The 21,252-nt window shown below is 29.9% G+C and overlaps 3 protein-coding genes across 5 annotated transcripts; all 3 read left to right on the forward strand.

Moving 5' to 3' along the window:
• The first annotated feature begins 858 nt into the window (after window positions 1-858).
• Window positions 859-6,419, forward strand: LOC127249118 (sugar transporter ERD6-like 16). 2 transcript variants are annotated; one of them, XM_051271763.1, is made up of 18 exons: window positions 859-1,209; window positions 1,297-1,359; window positions 1,436-1,525; window positions 1,617-1,676; window positions 2,042-2,107; window positions 2,202-2,267; window positions 2,389-2,464; window positions 2,533-2,597; window positions 2,766-2,858; window positions 2,933-3,013; window positions 3,106-3,190; window positions 4,292-4,338; window positions 4,432-4,494; window positions 4,583-4,642; window positions 4,717-4,773; window positions 4,845-4,904; window positions 5,749-5,863; window positions 6,084-6,419. In XM_051271763.1, the coding sequence occupies exons 1-18, from the start codon at window positions 1,042-1,044 to the stop codon at window positions 6,218-6,220; spliced, it is 1,452 nt and encodes a 483-aa protein (XP_051127720.1). In that variant the 5' UTR covers window positions 859-1,041; the 3' UTR covers window positions 6,221-6,419. The 2 variants fall into 2 exon arrangements, with proteins under 2 accessions (XP_051127720.1, XP_051127721.1); XM_051271764.1 differs by having other exon boundaries at window positions 4,720-4,773.
• Window positions 6,420-10,078: 3,659 nt separating this feature from the next.
• Window positions 10,079-14,018, forward strand: LOC127249119 (LEC14B homolog). Of its 2 annotated transcripts, none has more exons than XM_051271765.1 (10): window positions 10,079-10,220; window positions 10,769-11,279; window positions 11,384-11,503; window positions 11,703-11,780; window positions 12,182-12,364; window positions 12,714-12,791; window positions 12,936-13,111; window positions 13,266-13,424; window positions 13,500-13,560; window positions 13,636-14,018. In XM_051271765.1, the coding sequence occupies exons 2-10, from the start codon at window positions 10,911-10,913 to the stop codon at window positions 13,825-13,827; spliced, it is 1,416 nt and encodes a 471-aa protein (XP_051127722.1). In that variant the 5' UTR covers window positions 10,079-10,220; window positions 10,769-10,910; the 3' UTR covers window positions 13,828-14,018. The 2 variants fall into 2 exon arrangements, with proteins under 2 accessions (XP_051127722.1, XP_051127723.1); XM_051271766.1 differs by having other exon boundaries at window positions 10,220-10,244.
• Window positions 14,019-17,673: 3,655 nt separating this feature from the next.
• LOC127249252 (uncharacterized) lies at window positions 17,674-18,455 on the forward strand. Its single transcript, XM_051271974.1, has 2 exons — window positions 17,674-17,861; window positions 18,099-18,455. The coding sequence occupies exons 1-2, from the start codon at window positions 17,714-17,716 to the stop codon at window positions 18,194-18,196; spliced, it is 246 nt and encodes an 81-aa protein (XP_051127931.1). The 5' UTR covers window positions 17,674-17,713; the 3' UTR covers window positions 18,197-18,455.
• Window positions 18,456-21,252: the final 2,797 nt, after the last annotated feature.

The raw sequence follows: 21,252 nt of genomic DNA on the forward strand, positions 1-21,252 counted from the left end.
AAAATAAATAATTTTGAACTATTTTCAATAAAAATAAATTATCTCATTTCACAACTATAATTTAGATAAAAATTTAATATTTTAAATAAATATTCAAATTAAAAAAATAAAAAACAACATAGAATGTATTTTTTAACAAAATTATATACATATTTTTCTCAAAAATGTTAATATATTTTATATATTTATTATATTTATATTTTTTATACCATTTTTATATATCACATTAAAAATTATTCATTCAAATTATTTTCATAAAACATTAGTAAAAACTTAAAAAAAAAAAAACTGAAAAAAACAGAGTTCACAGAGGAGAGAGTGCATTATAAATATAGTGACAGGATTCCACGTCATTGACAGCTCCTTTCTCATAATAATAATAATAATTATTATTATTATATACTTCATGTGTCATCCTTATTTGAGTCGACTTAAATTTTAATAAAAATAAATAATAATAATTAATACTCCCTCCATCGTGTTTTGGTCATTGTAATTACTGAAATTTAGGATAAATTAAAAATAATTAATTTATAATATAAATTAATTAAGATTAATATAATTAATTAATTTAAAAAATTTAAAATAAAATTAAAATGGATAATCATTTTCAAAAAAATATATTAGATGTGGGACGGACAAAAACGATAAACATAATAAGTAGGATCGAAGTGTATTTTTTTATAATTAAAAAAATATGTATAAAAATCTAATGATAATTCAAAAAAAAATATATTTTATAATAATCTAAATATAAAAGTGAATATAAATTTAAATAAATAATGAAATACTTGTATACAACAAAATATCTCCCAGTTAAAACCCCTTTCCCCTTCTTCATTCAGAAAAATATCGTCCCCCTTTTCCCCCCTCCTCTCTCTCCTCTTCTGCATGCCTCTCTCTCTATACGTGTATATATATATATCGAACTTGTTCCCAGTTGTTCATCACCACAGCCCACAGGGTAATGCAGTAGGGCTGATAGCCGCCCGCCCCTCCCCATTTCTTACATCAGATTAGGGCTTTTTCCCATCGGACGCCATGGCTGCCGGCGATCTGTACGAGGATGTCGAGAATGGGCTGGAGACACCATTAATTAAACTCGCCGCCGACGAGCCGACGGCGGCCGATCAAAGTAATGGATCCATTGGAATGGTTCTTCTCACCACATTTGTCGCAGTTTGTGGCTCTTTCGAGTTCGGATCATGTGTATCTCTCTCTACTCTCGCTCTCTCGCTAAAACAACTTCGATTTTATCGAAATTCTCATTTATTTATTCATTTACAAAAATTGCAGGTGGGATATTCGTCGCCTACGCAATCTGCGATCAGGGATGATTTAGATCTCTCTCTCTCACAGGTACTTTAATTTGATTTGATTTAATTTAATTTAATTTTCAATTCTCTAACAAACAATGTTTATGTTTCTTTCGAAGTTCTCAATGTTTGGATCGATCATCACAATTGGGGCTATGATTGGAGCAATCACAAGTGGCAGAGTCGCAGATTTCATCGGTCGAAAAGGGGTAAATCTATAATATATTTAATTTTTTTACAGATTAATTGTCATTATCGATTCGATCGATTTAATAATTAATGTTGTCATCTTGTGAACAGGCAATGAGGCTGTCAGCTCTCTTCTGCATCACCGGCTGGCTCGCTGTCTACTTCTCCAAGGTTCATATATATATATATATATATATATATTCATTTACTCATATGCTAACTTTAGTAGTTTAGTAATATTATACGACATGCTGTTATTCATTTACTCATATGCTGTTAACTTTAGTCTAAATATGGACATTCGATCCACACAGAATCGAAATTTAAAATTTGATTTGATTGGAGTTTTTAGTTCTCGGAATAAGTTTTTTATAAATTTCAAAATTTTTCAAATCGATTCGGATTGATGTATATTTTATATATTTAATATTTTAATAAAAATATAAAAAATAAACTCCACGAGTTTAGGCAAGATTTGGAGGTGTCTGGATTTGAACAGACCATCCATATGTAATGCTTGTGTAATAACAATGCAGGAAGCTTGGACGCTCGATTCGGGTAGATTCTTCACCGGATACGGTATCGGAATATTCTCTTATGTGGTATGAATGTCTTTTCTATTTTCTTAGAAACAAGGTTTTACTAATCTGTAATCTTTCATTACAAGTACTAGAATTGTTTTTTCTTGCACAACAGGTCCCTGTCTTCATCGCCGAGATCGCGCCTAAAAACCTCCGAGGAGGACTCGCGACGCTGAATCAGGTGAGCTGCGACTTGTAGGCACAAGACGACACTTAGCTGCAACGGTTTCGATTGCATCTTGTCTGAATCTTACCAATATTGATGTGTGTGTTGTTGGATTTCATTTTTTCTTTTTGTACAGTTAATGATCGTGTGTGGTTCGTCTGTCGCATTTATTATAGGAGCGACCGTGTCGTGGAGGACTTTGGCTCTAACAGGTAACATAGGATTCGGACACTTCTTGTAATAACCGATGTTTATGATGTGCTTATCGATGTTTCCGCAGGTTTGCTCCCCTGTTTTTTCATCCTCACCGGGCTTTTCTTTATCCCGGAATCTCCGAGATGGCTGGTAAGAAAAATATCGTATACCTGAGGATAACTACGTTTATAAGTTTTGTGTTTTTTATGTTTGACGGCTGAATGCTTACATTAGTTCAGACAATACATATTATAATTGGTGTCTTTTCTATTTTCATTTGTTGTTTGTTATATTTAGATGATTTGGGTGTGTCCGCAGGCGAAAGTCGGCCGCTGGAAAGAATTCGAGACGGCGCTGCATACGCTTCGTGGTAAGGACACCGATGTTTCTCGAGAAGCTGCAGAAATACAAGTACGCCCTGTCCGAAGCCCTGTTGAGTTTTCTTTCACCGCTGCATTCTTACAACAACCGTGTTTTCATTATAGGCTAGCATCGACGATCTGCATAATCTTCCGAAAGTCCGAATGCTGGACTTGCTCGACGCGAAGTATGCGCGCCCTGTCATTGTAAGGACAACCTATATATCCTTAATGTTTGTCGATGTTTTGTAGCGAATGATAAGGAGTTAATCGGATGATTTCGATCTTTTGTCGATCAGATCGGCGTGGGGCTGATGGTTTTCCAACAATTCAGCGGAATCAATGGAATCGGATTCTACTCGACGCAATTGTTTGTAGAAGCTGGTAACTGTTTTATCATACATTAAACTTCGCAAATATCCACTACAAAAAAATAATATATTTGTAACGAAAAAAGTTTCGTTAGATAAATGTAATTTCATCCCTAATTTTGTCTCTTACGTCATTAGACCATCTCCAACCCTCCACTTCATTTTTGCATTTGCTACAGTAAAAATACAGTTGATCTACAGTAATTTTATTTCAACGATAAACTTCAATTTTTACTTAAAAATATATTCCTTGTATATTTCTCTTTTATATTATTTTATATAACTTTTCATATTTATAAATTACACTCCAACTTTAATTTATTTTTATATAATTGAATTCTATCAACATAATATTTTATGTAATTTGCATCCTATGCAATGTGCTTTTGTATTTTAATTTTATTTGTAAAATAATTTTATAACATATATTATTTTCAAGTTTAAATAAACTCAAAACATATTGTTTTTTAATAATTATACATACATATTATAATTTTTTTTTTGTGGAAAATATATAAAATAATTAATTTTAAAATAAAAAATTAAACATAACTTTTTACAAAGTAAAATTACACGTTAATTTAAAAAATAAAATTACATATCACTTTTAAAAAATAAAAATTATATCACTTTTCAACAGTAAAATTATTTATCAATTTAAAAAATAAAATAATATATTACTTTTCAAAAACTAAAATTATATCACTTTTAAAAAATAAAATTATACATTATTTTTCAAAAAAAAAATAAAATTACATATAACTTTTTAAAATATAAAATTATATATCATCTACTAAAAAATTAAAATTACACAGTACACCAAAAAAAAACCAAAAATATAAAAAACACTACAAAAAACTCCACTCCAATAATGGTTTTTGGAGTGGAGTAACAATGTTACTCCAAAAATGAAGTAACACTGTTGATTGTTGCAAAAATTGGGGGGGAGGGGGAAGTGGGTTGGAGATGGTCTTAATAACGGAAAAAAATAAATTTAGGGACAAAAAAATTTTATTACAAAAATATTATTTTATTGTAGTGATTGAATCAAACCGATGTATTTTTTTTTTGTCGAAGTGTAGTATATATAGCTGAGGGATTGAAAATCTTACAGGTCTTTCTTCGGGGAAGATTGGGACAATCGCATATGCGATAATCCAGGTACTAAACTGAGCTAATGTTGCCTGATATCCCAGTTTCTTGCAAAACTTGTCCGAATGATGTTTCTTGATCGAAATGAATCGACACCTTTAGGTTCCGGTAACAATGGTGGGAGCGTTACTGATGGATAGATCGGGAAGAAGGCCTCTGCTAATGGTAAGAGTACGAGATTACGCCGACTTCTTGTTATCAAGATGATCGAACTTGTGTGATAACTTGTGATGGAATTTGTCCGAGCTGTCAGGTTTCGGCGGCAGGGATGACATTGGGATGCCTTATGACAGGGACTTCATTCCTACTTAAGGTAGGTAGAGCTTATGAGACATTGTAATAAGATGGAACTATGCACTTTTCTAACAGGCTTTCGACTTTCCTCAGCAGGACCTATCCTGGTCGCCTGAATTGGTCCTGATCCTCGCTGTCTCCGGCGTACTCGTATGCTCATTAACTCAGACAACATGTTGTTTGGATTGAATTGAGGAAGCTAACAACGTTGACAATGGCAGGTTTATATCACGGCGTTTTCGATAGGAATGGGAGCTGTTCCTTGGGTGATAATGTCCGAGGTAAGGTTGTCGAAATCGAACATTATTTGTGTCGTATTTTATTGCAATATGAATGGATTTAGATCGAGCAATGATATCGCTCTCGGATTGATCCCTAGTCAGCACATTGTGACGATATATACAACATATGGTTGCTGTTGAAACATGTGTCATGTATATCATTACATGTGCTCTCAGTTGTATATGATATATCCGTTTATTTTTTTCACTAAGTTTTAGAAATATTAGTATTATATCGGAATGTGGTATGAAGAAAATAGAAAAAAACTAAAATATCCTTGTTATATAGTATAAAGGTAATGACATTTGTGTAATATATTGTAAATTGTAAAGGTATTTTTAATGTTAATAGAAAGTACAGTTACTTAAAAAAAAAAAAAAAAAAAGGAAATAAATATTTAGTTATGTAACGGACCAAAATAGAAAAATTGATAGATTGTTAAAATACGGACAGAATATATTATTAGCATAATGTGTTGAGATTAATAATGACATGTGTTGAGTGAACTATTATTATATGTTGTCAGTTTGTACTTATGCTACATTGTCAGTCTCTCTCAGTGCTAACATGTAATATATGACGAGATTAAAGGTAACATGTGTAATGTGAATTTTATTACGTATTGTTAATTTGTATTTAAATTATATCAACATAAACTATGTGGTGTTTGTATTTTATTTTATTATTATTATTGTTTTATGTGTTATTAGCACTTTGCTTAATATATTGATTCAACATACTAACTACCGCCATATTACTCTATTTAATTATATTTTCAAATTTTTACTATTCTCGAATATTTTCAAAACATATCTAAAATGTTGGAAATTTGATTTGTTCCAGATATTTCCACTTCATGTGAAAGGTGTGGGAGGAAGTATTGTTGTGCTGGTGAACTGGTTGGGGGCATGGCTTGTTTCCTACACCTTCAATTATCTCATGTCATGGAGTTCGACAGGTCATTACACTAATTATCCTATCCTATCCTATTCTAACCTTAATTTCATCGAAAATTAATATGTGTATTTTGAGGTTGTTTGTAGTTATAATTATTATGTATGTCAGCTTTCGTTCATTTGACACTTATTGTTTTTAAAAAATATCGCATCAAATATATATATATATATATTTTTTACAAAAACATCATATTAAATACTAAATTCCTTTTACTTTTTCAGGGATTTTTGCAATATATGGTGGATTTGGGGTGATGACAATTGTGTTTGTGGCAAAGATTGTGCCTGAAACTAAGGGAAGAACACTCGAAGAAATTCAAGCCAGCATCAACTCGTCACCCAAATTTGACCTCAATTGAAGATCATGGCTGCTGTGGTCAAGATTTGTTTATTTAATTTTTTTTTTTTATTTTTTATTTTCTTTCTAATTGTAGGGTATGATTGGATTGGATTGGATTGGATAAGATAGAATAGGATAGGTATGGATTGGACGATGAAGATGATGATGCTGTTTTGCTCTTGACTATGTTACAAATTGATGAGTTTAATTTGGCCTATGCCTATGGTTATTTATTTATTTATTTATTATTTTAAATATTTACATTTGATTTGAATGAATATCAAGAAATTTGTCCAAATAATTAAAAATAAAAATATGCCCAAATAATTAATGTGGCATAAGTAGGCTAAAATATTACATGTCACCATAATAAGTATATATATAGGCACAACAATTTATTAAACACTTATCAACAAAAGTAACACACTTCGAAAATAAAAATATCCTTCAATACAAACTCGTTATTTGTTGGACCGTCGGATTACCAATGGTGAACAAAAAACACAAAATAATTATTAATCATGATTGTATAAGTCTACATCGGAGATTCCAACTCAGAGAAATTCACTATCAAAATATTCGAAACATGAGGATCCATCCTTTTTTTTTTTTTTTTTTTCAAAAACATCAAATCAAATATCTATTTTTCATTTTTTTATATTATACTAAAAATCAATTTTACATTTAAAACATCACATCACATCAACACCTATTTATATCACATTGTACAACTATTTAAATTCAAATTCTTTACTATTCAAATCCCAACTAAAAATCCAAACCCCCAAACAAACACACCCTTAAGATTTCCATCCTCATGACCTATCCTACTTTACCCTCTCTTTGCTCATTGATCTAAAGTCTTTTTCACTATCCAAAATCTACTCGGTCGCTTCTTCAAAGAATTCTAACATTATATTCATATTTTTCTATTTTTGTTTTTTTTTTTTCACTCAATACTCTCTCACCTCCTTTCTCGATTTTATTGTCAAGCTAAATCTAAAATATAAAAATATTAAACCTGACAAATTCAATAAATAATGGAAACTCTTTTTTATCTTTTTTTTTCACTTCTATTAAGTTTGTTACAATTGATTTTTTAGAGTATACAATGTGGCAATACGTGCCATCTTTGAAGACTTCCCCTAAATTCGGGATAAAGTAAAGCTCGTTATAATAATACTATAATCAAGAATTATTAATTTTTCACAGTAATGAATAATACTAAAGTATGATTAGTGTGTGTTTGTTTGGAGAATTGGATTGGATTTATACTATTAATCCAATTTTTTTCCCCAAAAACATCAAATCAAACACCTATTTTTCATTTTTTATATTATACTAAAAATCAATTTTACATTCAAAACATCACATCAAACCCTATTTATATCACATCATACAACTATTCAAATTCAAAATTTTTACTATTCAAGTTCCAACTCAAAATCCAAATCCCCAAAACAAACACACCTAGTACTATTTTATTTTTCATTAATACATAATTTATTATAAATTTTATCATTTAATCAAAGATATTTTAAGTTAAAATTAATAATTTTATATAATAATAATAATACATTGAATTACTTTATCATAAGATTATATAATCCATTAGAATAATACATATTAATTTTATCCTACAAAATAAATACACCATTATATAAATAAAAATATTGTACATCTTTATAATACAAAAGTATATTGTAAGAATCAATACATTATATTTATTCCATGTTTTGATAATTTACATATTTTTTATGTTGTCAGTACAATAGTGATTAGTTTAAATCGATAATGAAGTAAAAACATAATAATCAATGTTCCAAAAATTGAACCGTAAAAAAAAAAAAAAAAAATCCAAACAAAAAAAAATAAAAAATCGAATAACTCAAAAATCGAGTATACGTTGGATACGAATTCGACCCGCCACCAAATTCGTAACACCCTCCCTACTTCTGCCTTCACTGGCTCAAAAATATTTAATATTCTTTTCGTCCCTTAACAAAATATTAATTTGATTTTTTGTATTTTTGTATTTAATATTAAAAATATTTTTTATTTAAATAATATTTTATAAAAATATTATAATATTTGTATTATAAAATATTAATAGGTGTATATTTATTTGTTTTCTTTTAATTTATACTACGTATGAATATAATATTAATATTTAAAATTCTGATACATAAAAATAAATAAATATTTAGTTAAGGAATATGAGTAAAAGTCAAAGTCCAATCCAACCATGGCCCAATTCAGATTTATATATATATTATTATTGTAGCCCAATTATGGAGAGTTCATAATTTCATTTTTTAAGACACAAATCTCTTCAATGTATTTTTCTATTCAATAGTCACTCCGTCTCAAACACGGTGTACATTTGTGTTCGGTACGAGAATTTAAGTGGGTAGTATTAAGTACAAGAATTTGGAGATTAAGTGATGTGATTGGAAAAAAAAATAATTATTTATTTATTTTTATTTAACTGATGTGAGGAGATAAAATAGAGTGTATATTAATATATATATATATATATTTATTTATAATTAATTATTTTTAAATTTGAAAATGTTCCAGTGAGTTTGAGATAAAAAAAAAATGTTGCATATGGGGGAGTATTATTTTAACTCTGCAAACAATATATCAATATTATTATTAAAATTAAAATTAAAATCTACAATTTTACAAGAAATAAAATTAAAATAAAATCAATTAAGATTTAAAAGAATCCATCTTCAAATCAAATTGAAAATTAAAATAACAACTTATACATTTATTCACTTATGGTAAAGTCAAATAATAAATGCAATTAATAAATTTGATGCAATTAAAGCTATTAAACGAGTTGAACGACCAAAATATTATTTTGTTGGGACTCGACTTAATTGACTTACCTAAAATATTGTCTAAAATGATGGTCCAAACGTTTTTCCTTATATTGTACATATTTTTCTAATACATAAATTAAATACATTAATTTCATTAAAAAAATTATTATTAAATATTTTATTAACAAAACACATGTTTTTGATATAAAACATCACATATATTATATAAAACGATAGTAGCACATAGTTCAATTGAATTTTTGGCAAGATGTATTTTCACTAGTAAAATAATATTTTCTCCGTCCATTAAAATTAACAAATGGACTCGACACGTAGATAAATAATAATAATAATAATAATTAACTAATGGACTTGAAACGAGATATAGAAAATATTTTATTAAAAAAATAATAAGTAGTTAAAGGTATTTTTACAAATTTAATTAAAAATTAAAGTAAAGAAAGAGAGTGAAAATAATAAAGTTAATAATATTTGTTGTTAATAAGTGTTAATGAAAGATAATAATTAAATATTATATTTGTTGACTATAAATTTAATATATGAACTAAAAAAATGAGTGAGAATAAATTTGGCGGATTCATAAAATAATAATAATAGTAATAAGATGAAATTACACCTTTAACTCTGAAAATTCAATGTAAGATCTCTCTATTTAAAAATTGTATGACTCTCTTTTATATTTTAAAAAATATGGTATGAAATTTTACTTATATAATAAGAAAATGATTTTTTATCTATATGTTTTGCTGACGATAGAGATTTCATACAATATTTTTTTAAAAATACAAAAAATGCCATGTAATTTATACTTAATTTCAAAAGAGATTTTATGTAATATTTTTTAAAGTAAGTGTACATTTACATGTTTAAAAATTTACATTAGACTTTCAAAATCAGTTATTGACAGTTTTGTTTAATAATAATGATAATCGGTCTATATGGGCCGATAGATTTGGGCCTGGTTGGTGTGAACACTCCATTTCTGTTGTGTCAACACCCCACGCGAATTGATGCGCGTAAAGCACACTCACCTTCCGAGCAGTAGTGAAAAGCCAACCGTCAAGATAGAGCCCACACAGCGGAGAAGAAATCGTATGCTTGTGTAGGAGAAGAAAAACTGGAAAGATTCGGGGAATAATGTGGTGATTTTCGTCCGAGCAATTGGAGGTGAAAGAAGGCGAAGTTATTGTTGTAGATTTCATGAATCAACTTTTATTTTATTTTACAAAGACCTTTGAATGGATTGGATGATTAATATACTAATATGTGATTTTTGCGTGTACAGATTGCCTGTATTTTTGTTGAGTGCTCGCGTCACTGAATACATGTGCTCTGCATCTATATTCTGCTACTCTTAGGCGTTTCCTGATTGTGAAAAGTAGCGTTTAGTAGATTGTTGAAAGTTGGAAACGGCGATTGAAGCCTCGGTTTTTGTTTTTTTTTATTTCACTTGTTTGATTCTATTTTTGTTTTAGTAATTTTCGGCGAAACCTTTCCCTGCGTCGTTATTCATCTGAGGATTGAATTGATTTGGGGATTTGTTTGTGTTAACCCTTTTGATGGTGGTTGTGGCTCGTTACTTTTTTTCTGATTTTCATTTTTAATTGCTTACTTTTTCTAGGACTGTATTTTTTCAGTGTTCTTGTTCTTCCCTGTGTTTGATTACGTAAGAGGAATATAGAGGTAATGCGAATTCGATATGTGTTTGTTTGCAGGAATGATTTGAGGAAGTGTGGAGAGTTATTGGATTCTGTATTGAAGAAATGGGAAATCTAGGATAATTGAACTCTGAATTTGGTGTATAAAAGAAGTTATTTTGGTGTTTGTATAGATTAATTGAGGGGTATCGTGTCGGAAATGAGTAGGTCAAGGAGGTATCTCGACCCTTTTGATGACGTTTTGGAGCCGGGAGAATCATCCGGAAGTGTGACGCCAGGTTGTGGCGATGATGAATTTGCACAACTCACGAATCTTAGGTCAGCCCCAAACAAATGCCTGAGTAGGGCGTGGCCTAAAGAGAAAAAGTCGCCCATTTCACCGGTGAGAATGTTGCTGGGAAGGGAGTTTAACTATAGTGGAAGAGGGAGGTTTTCGTTGTCAGATTCTTGCCATGTCCTGAGCCGGTATTTGCCTGTTAATGCTCCTTCAGTGATTGATAAGATGAGGAGCTGTGCTTATGTCTCTCAGTTTTCAGATGATGGGTCGCTCTTTGTTGCTGGATTTCAGGTGTCGGAAATAAACATTTCATCGTATCAATCTTGTGATTGGAGCAGTTTGAGTATTGATAATAGCCCTAATATCCGTTTTTATTTATTTATTTTTTTTTGCAGGAAAGTCATATTAGAATATATGATGTTGATTTGGGATGGAAGGTTCATAAAGATATCCAGACCAAGAGCTTAGGGTGGACTATTACTGATACTTCACTTTCACCAGATCGCAGATTTCTTGTAAGCTTGTAAATTGAATTATTTCTTATATAACCAGGGCAGAAATATGTCGTGATTTAATCACATGAATGTTGTCTCATCTTGAGTTTGGATGGATAGACGAAGCTGAATTGAGAGCTGATGGTTTACTAGGATTTGCTCATTTATGTTACTCTCGGCTGATCATTACTTGTCATTTGGTTTGATGTGATTATGATAGGTTTATTCCAGCATATCACCTGTTGTCCATATTGTCGATGTTGGATCGGGTACAAAAGACTCTCAGGCAAATGTGACGGTCTGTCTTTCAAACCTTTCTAATATTTGCCTCAAGAAAAGCTTTGAACAATTTGATGTGGAATATGATTATTTCTGATTGTGTGTTCTTACGAATTTCAAATTACAAGTTAAGCAATTGTATGGAATTCAACACCATCAGTGTGTTTGTTCAGTGTTTATAGTTTTAGATATTTTGTTGCGAGGAATGGGGAATCGTAAAATTTTTATAAAGAAAAATGTTTTGTGTACTGTTTTTTCTTTATATTGTTATGTGTATTATATATAATATATTGAATTTTGTGGATAATATTTTTGGGAATCGTATAGAAAACACTAATAAGTGAACATACTCTATAATACTGCCCATACTAATCATATTGATGCGGAAGTTCCCTTTTGATTTTATCTATCTTCTCTCAGGAAATCCATGATGGTCTAGAGTTCTCAACTAGTGTCGATGCTTATGAAGACTATTCCTTTGGAATTTTCTCTGTTAAATTTTCAACGGATGGACGAGAACTTGTAGCTGCTAGCAGTGATGATTCAATATATGTTTATGATCTTGAAGCAAGAAGGTTGAGCCTCAAAATCCCCGCGCATACAGTAAGCCATGTTCCACTTGTGATTGCATAGGGACTTTGTACTCATTCTCAATTATAACGAGTATATTTTCAGACCGAGAATATTTCAATGTGGATAGTTGTGCTGTATAATCACTTTATGTTTTTTACCTCACGGTCGTCAAAAACCATTTTGGTGAAGAAAATAAGGTTTAGCAAAGGTGACATATTCGTGATTTGATTGCAATGCCAGATAACGTTGAAAGGGTTGATTCAAAATAACGTTTTTTGGCAGACCGGTGCTTATTTCTATGACTACAATGATCCTGTCTGTAACTACATATTTACAGTTTAATGAATGTGCTAAGTTTTGGTTTTCGTATTTACTGCAGAATGATGTCAATGCTGTATGCTTTGCTGATGAAAGTGGGCACATCATTTATTCTGGCAGCGACGATAACCTCTGCAAAGTAATGTTCATATTCGTCTATAGCATAAACCAAGCTCAAGCTTTTGAGCCTTTCCTTCCCTCATTGCATACAATTTCGTAAATGAAAGTACCCGACCATTTGTTTATTTCACAAAATCGATTTTCTGAGCTTTAATTCTTTCAGGTTTGGGACAGGCGCTGCTTTGTAACCAAGGGGCAAGCTGCTGGAGTCCTGATGGGGCATTTGGAAGGCGTTACATTCATCGACACTCGCGGCGATGGCCGGTATTTCATCTCGAACGGAAAAGATCAAGCCATAAAACTCTGGGACATACGGAAAATGTCATCGAATGCCAACTGGTACGTCCCGTTTTCTTCATTTCTGCTGCTTGTGCTTTTGCATAATCAAATACTATGTCATATCCGTATTCTGGCATCCATCTATTGAATTTTGGCATCGAATAAACTGAATTCCTGACGTGGTTGTCCGGCTGCGCTCATTTTCTGTATATAGCACTCCAAGGCGTAAATACATCGAGTGGGACTACCGATGGATGGAATATCCCGAACATGCAAGAAATCTGAAGCATCCCGATGATCTCTCGCTGGCTACATACAAAGGCCATACCGTCTTACGCACCCTCATACGCTGCTATTTCTCGCCATCGTTTAGGTAATATTCTTACAATTCATTTCTTCGACTTTTTACGTTGAACTGTGAACTGATCATGCATACATTGCCCTGCAGCACCGGGCAAAAGTATATCTACACAGGATCGACTGATTCTTCCGTGTATATTTACGATGTGGTACGCATTTTATCATCCCTGTCTTCTTTCAGCGCCAACGAAAAGATCATTGAACGATCTTTACGTGTGATGTAGGTGAGCGGCAATCAAGTCGGGAAACTCGAGTTCCATGAGGATCCCGTGAGGGACTGCAACTGGCACCCGTTCTTCCCGACGCTGGTGAGCTCGTCGTGGGATGGTATGCTTGCTGCTTGGGAATTCCCCGGACACACCGAAAACCCGGTACAGGTAAAGCGCAATCGACGGCGCCGCAGGTTTTATTACTGATTTTTTATGCATTGTATGAAATGTACAACCTGCATAGCTGCGCTAGTTTATCTATGCATAGACAGAAGAATAAATGTGTTTTAGTTACTTGAGTATTTGGATGCATCAAATATGGTAACTTTTGATGTTGGTTATTGTAATATACTATAGATATCACATGGTGGTTGTTTGAATTTCTATGTTCTATGTCATTAGCATGTGTTGTCGATTAGATATATTATTCTGTATCAATATGTGATATAGGATGAGATTAATGGTATGGACTATTAAATTGATGTATTTGTATTATATTAAATATGCGATATATGACGAGATTAATGGTATGGACTATTAAATTTGCGATATATGACGAGATTAATGGTATGGACTATTAAATTTGCGATATATGACGAGATTAATGGTATGGACTATTAAATTGATGTATTTGTATTATATTAACGTGAATTTTGTGCTTTCGATTGTGCTGTCACAACATATGATATGTGATACAGATGGGTGCAGACTATTGTCACCGGTAGTTTCTATCTTGTATTTGTATTATATTATTATAAATTACTTAGATGTATATCTTTTTGTTAATACTCCTTTAGTCCATTTTAAAAGTATACATTTATTTTTTATATATAAAAAATAATAATATTTAAATTACAGTAGATAGTTAGAGATAATTTTGCTTTTTTTTTGTATAAAAATAATGATGTAATAGTAAAACAGAGATATTTGTAGGAAAAAAAGTGGATTACATAATTACTAAAAAATAAAATAATTACTTTGTAATTAAACGATTCAAAATAGAAATATGTATACTGTAATACCCAATCTATAATCGAGTTGACCAATTACATGTTTTGTTATTTAAATATCTTAAATGTGTTATTATTAATATGTCAACTTCAGACGATTGTAGATTTTTGAATTCATATATGATTTTCATGAAATTTATGTCATTGAACAAGTTTTTAAGTTATCTTTTCAACGCTGCAAACGGTGAGTCAATCTGAGTTCAAACGAAAGAGTTAAAGCTAAAATACTAGTAAAAAATCTAATGTGTACACAAAAATGTTTCTTAAAAATATCATAGCGATTTTAACTCACTTTACAACATAAAATTTCATTTTCTTACTTATATTTTACCTTCATTTTATCCTCCAAATACCCCCGTGAAACCCTAACTCCTAACCCTCCCATCCCACTACTTAAGTTTGAGGTAATTTTGAAGCAAGTTTTTATACTTTTTTTTTCTTTATTCTTGAAATTCGATTTCATAACTTGTGTGCATTATTTTAAGCTATTTCGGTTATTTAAACCACAAAATTACTGTTTTTAAACATATTTCGATACTTCATGATTTTACCTTTACTTTGACATATTATATTAGTTATTTGGAAGAACAATGGATTTTATATAATTTTCTAAAGTTACTGTTAACTTTAATTAGCATTAGCGTCCATATTTGTTCTATTTGAATGTAAAATAGATTTTTAGTTATTTTTACAATAAAATTGTTCTGTTGTTTTGAATTGAACAGACTGTTTGAGTTAAAATGATATTTTGTATTTAATTCAAATTACTAGTTGAATTTTTGGTCATTGAAATAAAATTTAGAAATGTTAGCTTTGATTTGACACTAGTTTCATAATGTTTGGGCTACCGATGAGTTTATAGTGAATTTTATAAGATTTGTGCTGATTTCAGTAAGTTGATTGATCGTATTTGGCGATTAGGTGAAGTCCGATCGATCTAAGTCGCACGAGTCTGTGGTAGTTGAGTTGGTTAGTTCCCTCTAAGTAAGGTACGAGGTTAAATATCGATGTTTGATGATCTTCTAATTGTCACTTGATTGATAAACTATAAGAACAAAATTTATGCCAATGAGCAAGTGATATAAAAATATGATGAACATATTGTTTATGTATAGCCGAATTGATATGAGTTGGGATTTCTTGCAAAATGATTATGTGGTATACTATGCGTGATTGTTGATTTCAAATTGGCAAAATCGGTGCTAGGCTAGCTAATGAGATGAATGGTTGAGCCGGTGCTAGGTCAACTCATATGTATTGATGAGCCGGTGCAAGGTCATCCAATTGATTGAACGTGAGTTGGACTGATGTTAAACCAACTCATATGTATTGATGAGCTGGTGTTAGACCATGTGATTAATTGAGAATGAGTTAGGTCGGTGCTAGATCAATTCATATACATTGATGAGACGACGTTAGGCCATTCGATTGATTGAGACAGGGTTGGGCCGGTGCTAGGCCAACCTCTCTGCATTTATGAATGCCGGTGCTAAGCATGCATTGACTTTTTAATGATTGTAATTTATCGTGATAAGTTTTGGTTTATGCATGTTTAATTCATTACTCAACTTTTGTTGATGTTACTATTTTTCTCTATTATGCAGAGTTGAATTAAAGGCCTTCGTCCACTTGATGGATCATTGGAGTGGAATTTTTATTGAACATTCATAAATTTTTGGATTAGATATTGTCCAAATTTAGGGTTACACATTTTCTACTTTTGAGATACATTAAGATTAAATTTGTATAATGATATTCTAAGAGTTGCATATTTTATCATAAAGAAAATTTTTACGCTCGTTTTATGTTTTAGCTTTAGTATCATGGCAAATTATGTTTTGTATGGCATTGTTCTGATGTTGATACGTAACAGTTAAAATTTTTATTTGAGATATTACATATATACTTTGTGAGTTGATGAAAAAAATATGTTGTTTGTCTATATATGCGAACGGAGAAGGGAAAAGTGTACTGGTTAGGATTAATCAATATTACGATTATTAGCTTAATTAACACAAAAATTGGCAAATGTCACATAATTCAACTAATATAAACTATAGTTGAAAGAATGATACTTTGTAAGTGTGTTGTATTATTATTTTTCATGTGGGAACATCTATGTGTTGTATATTAGTATATTATATTACTATAAACTATTATTGCTTTGATATATGTAGTTTGTATATATTATATGTGTTGTCAGTATTGAATATATACTTTTAGCACAGTAACAACAATAATTTACTAATAACAATAATTTACTCCTACAAAATATAGCAATTTTTTTTGTTTATCCACAAAATAAAATATATGAACGGTCTTTTTTTTTTAGCAAAATATGTTTTTGGTAAAAAAATTCTATTATATATATATTTTAAAAATTAATATGTCATATATATTTATTATTTTTTATATTATTTATATAATTTAATTTTAATAAGAAATATTCATTCAATTATAAATAATTTGATATATATATATATTTTTAATATTTTATAGATACTCAGCCGTCATTTATTTTGCAGACAATTTTTTTATTTTGTGGTATTTCACTAATATATGTTTTTTAACAATCTATTAAATTGAGATTCGAAATTGTAGGTTGGTACTGTGAAAAATGTGTATATTTATTTAAACATTTTCACAATAAAAAACTCACAATCGACGGTGCATTTGCATTTTTTTTTTATCTGAAATTTAAAAAGTTTTGTAAATTTTTAATTTTGAATGATATTTATTTTTATTTGTTTAAGATATTGTATTTTATATTTTTATTATTGTAAATTATTATTATTATTATTAATTCTATTGCTTTTATTTCATCATATAGAATATATTTAACAACAAAATATTTTATATTTTATTTATTATTATAAAAATATTTTAATTATGTGTCGACGTGCAGCACAGATTTAAATGCCAGTACGTACAGATGAATGTAAGAGCACTTTCAATTGAAGCATAGCTTATTGAAAAGCGCAAAAGCGTGTTGTGACAATTCACGACTTTAGACTAACCGTATATTAAAAAGCGCTTTTCTGCTTCTTCGCCGACATTCTCAATCTGCTGAGACAGGGAAAACAATGGCGTCTCCCACGGCAAAGGTTACGTTCCGCTTCCTGCTCGCGGCGGCGGTGCTGCTTGCGCTGTTCTACATCGGACGTCCGCTCTATTGGAAAATCTCGGCCACCGTTCACGACATCCGTCACAACAAGCAGACCGTATCCGAAGGTTGGTAATTTTTCTTAGGGTTTTAAGTTATTAGCCTCCATAGACTACAATAGTTCTTCGATTATTCTTCGTAGAAGCAAATGTATGTGTGGTTCACAGCAATCTCTTCAATTTTCCCTTTGGTTGGTTCAGTCATGGAGGATTTTTCGGTGGAAGTCGTGTTTGGTCAATGTGCACTATTTTGGGTGAAATTTGAACAGTTAATTAGTTATGTGTTTAATTTTGTTTATGTTGAAGGTATTTCTCAAATTGTGCTGGAAGCACAGAAAACAGTGGGGTGGTTCCATGATGAATCGGATTCAGGAAAAAGAGAGGACAGAAGATCTGCTGCTTGAGATAGAAGATTTCATCTATTTACCAGGTTCTGTAAAATATGAATTTTGCTTTTGGTTAGGAGGAATTATTCATCCTCCTCCTCTACAATTTTATTCAATAATATAATTCATGTTCTTGTAGTTTGTGTTAATGTATATTGGAGGGATTCTACATATCCTGACATCATCATCAGTATTGTTCATAGTGCAGCAGATGATGATTGTGTTGTGATTTATGTTTGCTATTTTGATTGGGGAAGAATGTATTTTCAGAAGTGAAGTTCTTGAGGTCTTTTGTAATGGCTTGTTCATCGATCTTAGGATGTGTTTGGTACAGGAGTATTATTTTATTTTACCAAATATCACTACATTAAAACAAAGGTCCACATTAAAAAAAAAAAAAGAAAAAAAAAAAGGGTAAAGCTGTTTATTTTAGTATTAATCTAACCTTTTTATCATTTTAAATTTATGTTTGAAAATAGTTCCGCAAGTAAAGTTTTTTTTGCCAAAATGGTCCTCGTGCTGGATTCGTCACGCAGGTTCGCCGTTGCTGATGTAGCGTTGACGCGAGACATATCATTGTTACGTAGATGCCACTGACTTAGCGATGACACGACAAACAAATTATCTCCACTTTGATGCCATATCAGCTACACTCAGGAAAATTTTATTTATTTTTATTCTTTATTTTACAAAATATTTTGGTAAATAGATCATTTTTTAAAATAGTCTCTCAAGTAGAAAGAATTTTTGCTAAAATTGTCCTCCGATGTTTTGATGAAGTGGCGATGATATGTCAGTCACGTCAGCACTATGTCTACAACGGAAGGCAGTATGGCGAGTCCGACACCGAAGGATCGCAAAAAAATATCAAAACAATGATAAATGGGTCCGATACTTTTTCTTACCCAATAAAAAATATCATCATTCAATACACTTATATATGTCTGTTAATTTTAACTCCATTGAAACTATATTTTACTTGATTAATCATGTTTTTCTTTATCAATTGTAAAAATAGTCTTTTCTTCCAAATATATTTATTTTGTATTTTTTATTTATATTTTTCAGTTTATGTAATAAAATATTCAATTTTAATTCTCTACTGTATTATCTGTATGTAACTTCATTTTAGATAATACATGATATCATATAATTGATGGTAATATAATACAGATACAATTCATAGTATTATTATTTTCAGCACATGATATATGTTTATTAGTTTTGCAGAAAATTTTCATACAAACAACCCCTTTTAATTTTGATTGTCTTATTGTTTTATATATTTTTATTGAACAATATATTATTATTATCTTGTAATATTAGTATTAAGTAGAAATACAATTTAAATTTAAATTAAAATTAAAATATACTATCTCAAAACCAAACAGACTAATTACGTGGGTATAATTTTGATTGTGTTTTTACTCATTTGTCTTTATTTTTTTATTTATAATGATTTTAATAATTGTATTGATTAGAATAAATAAAGTAAAAAAAAAAAATTACAGATATTTTACAAAGAGAGAATCCTTGTGAATATTGTAATTCATAGTGGGCTTGACTCAAATATTGTCACATACATTTTATTTCATAGATTGTTTCTTGCATAATGCCAATTATGAAAAAATAATCAATTATGAATGTTTTTAATATTTGTAATAAAATATATATATTTTTTATTTTCATAAAATACTACAATCAAATAACATTTAGACATAAAATATAAATCCAGGTCCTAAAATAGATGCTTGCATTGAAATATAAGATACTTCTTCCGTCCCATCGAAAGGTTGTCATTTTCTATTTTCGTTTGTCTCAAAACAAGGTTACAATTTCCTAATTTAGTAATTGTACTACCTACTTAACATAATAAATATCCTTTCAACTTACACTATATTACACAAATGTCATTACTTTTATATTACACAATATTAATAGGGGCATTTTCGTCATTTTCACTACAACTCATTATAATACTAATATTAAAAAATCTACTTGCAAAAAGTAAACGACAATCTTGCACCGGGACGAAGGGGAAGGGAGTATATCAATTGAGGGCATGGAACTAGAGCTTTTGTTGTATCTTTTGATTATTTAATACAAATAATTAATTAATAAATAGTGCATTTTATAAATTAGTAACACTCATTTAATATATGTTAAATACAGTATAATTGTGATGGTTGGGATGATGCAAAGTGTGTGGATACAATTTATGGAATTAGAATATATATATATATATATATGTAAATATGCATGAATTATATTAATAATGTATTACAATTATGCCTCTTTATGTAAATCCATTAATGGAGCTGCAAAAGCTAATGTTTGACTAATTAAAAAGTTAAATAAATAAGAATAATTCTCAACAATCTTTTGAGTATCCATTGCCCTAAAGAATTCCAATATACCAATTGTTCTTATTCACTTTTGGTAATAATTACTCAATTGTATATAATATCCAAACCAAATCATCAAAGTGATTATAGATGGTGTCAAATAATTATATATATATATATATATATACATAATTGGCCGCATATTATGTGCTGATCCGGCTAAGTAAACATAATATTGATTTCACTGGATCACCATATATGTAATAAGTTATAATATAATATATATTGTATTATAAATATATATTAGTCACTTTTATAGTATATACTGATTCGGTCAAATCAACATCATGATAATCAACTGATTCATGCCCGTAATTAATCATTTTCACTTCAAATAAAACTTAAAATAAATGTAATGAATGTATGTAGAGCTCAAAGCCAATTTCCCAATCGTTTCATTTGAATTTAAGTTGAGAAATCGGGTTTGTTTGGTTTGTGTTTGATTAAATAACATATTTTGTTAAAAGGGTAAAAAACGGTAATAGTTTTTTTATTAAAAAAATATATATTTTCTTATAACAAACAAAAAAAAATGCATATATTTTTTTAGAACTAGACAATATATTTTTATGAGAACCATAAAACTAAATAATTTCATATTAATTAAATTTCGAATAACTTTCTTTTATTATTATTATGGTTTCTAAAAAAATACAATATTTTCAAAAT

The sequence above is a fragment of the Andrographis paniculata genome, unplaced genomic scaffold (assembly GCF_009805555.1).
Source record: "Andrographis paniculata isolate CXL003 unplaced genomic scaffold, ASM980555v1 Contig35END, whole genome shotgun sequence".
Taxonomy (NCBI): domain Eukaryota; kingdom Viridiplantae; phylum Streptophyta; class Magnoliopsida; order Lamiales; family Acanthaceae; genus Andrographis; species Andrographis paniculata.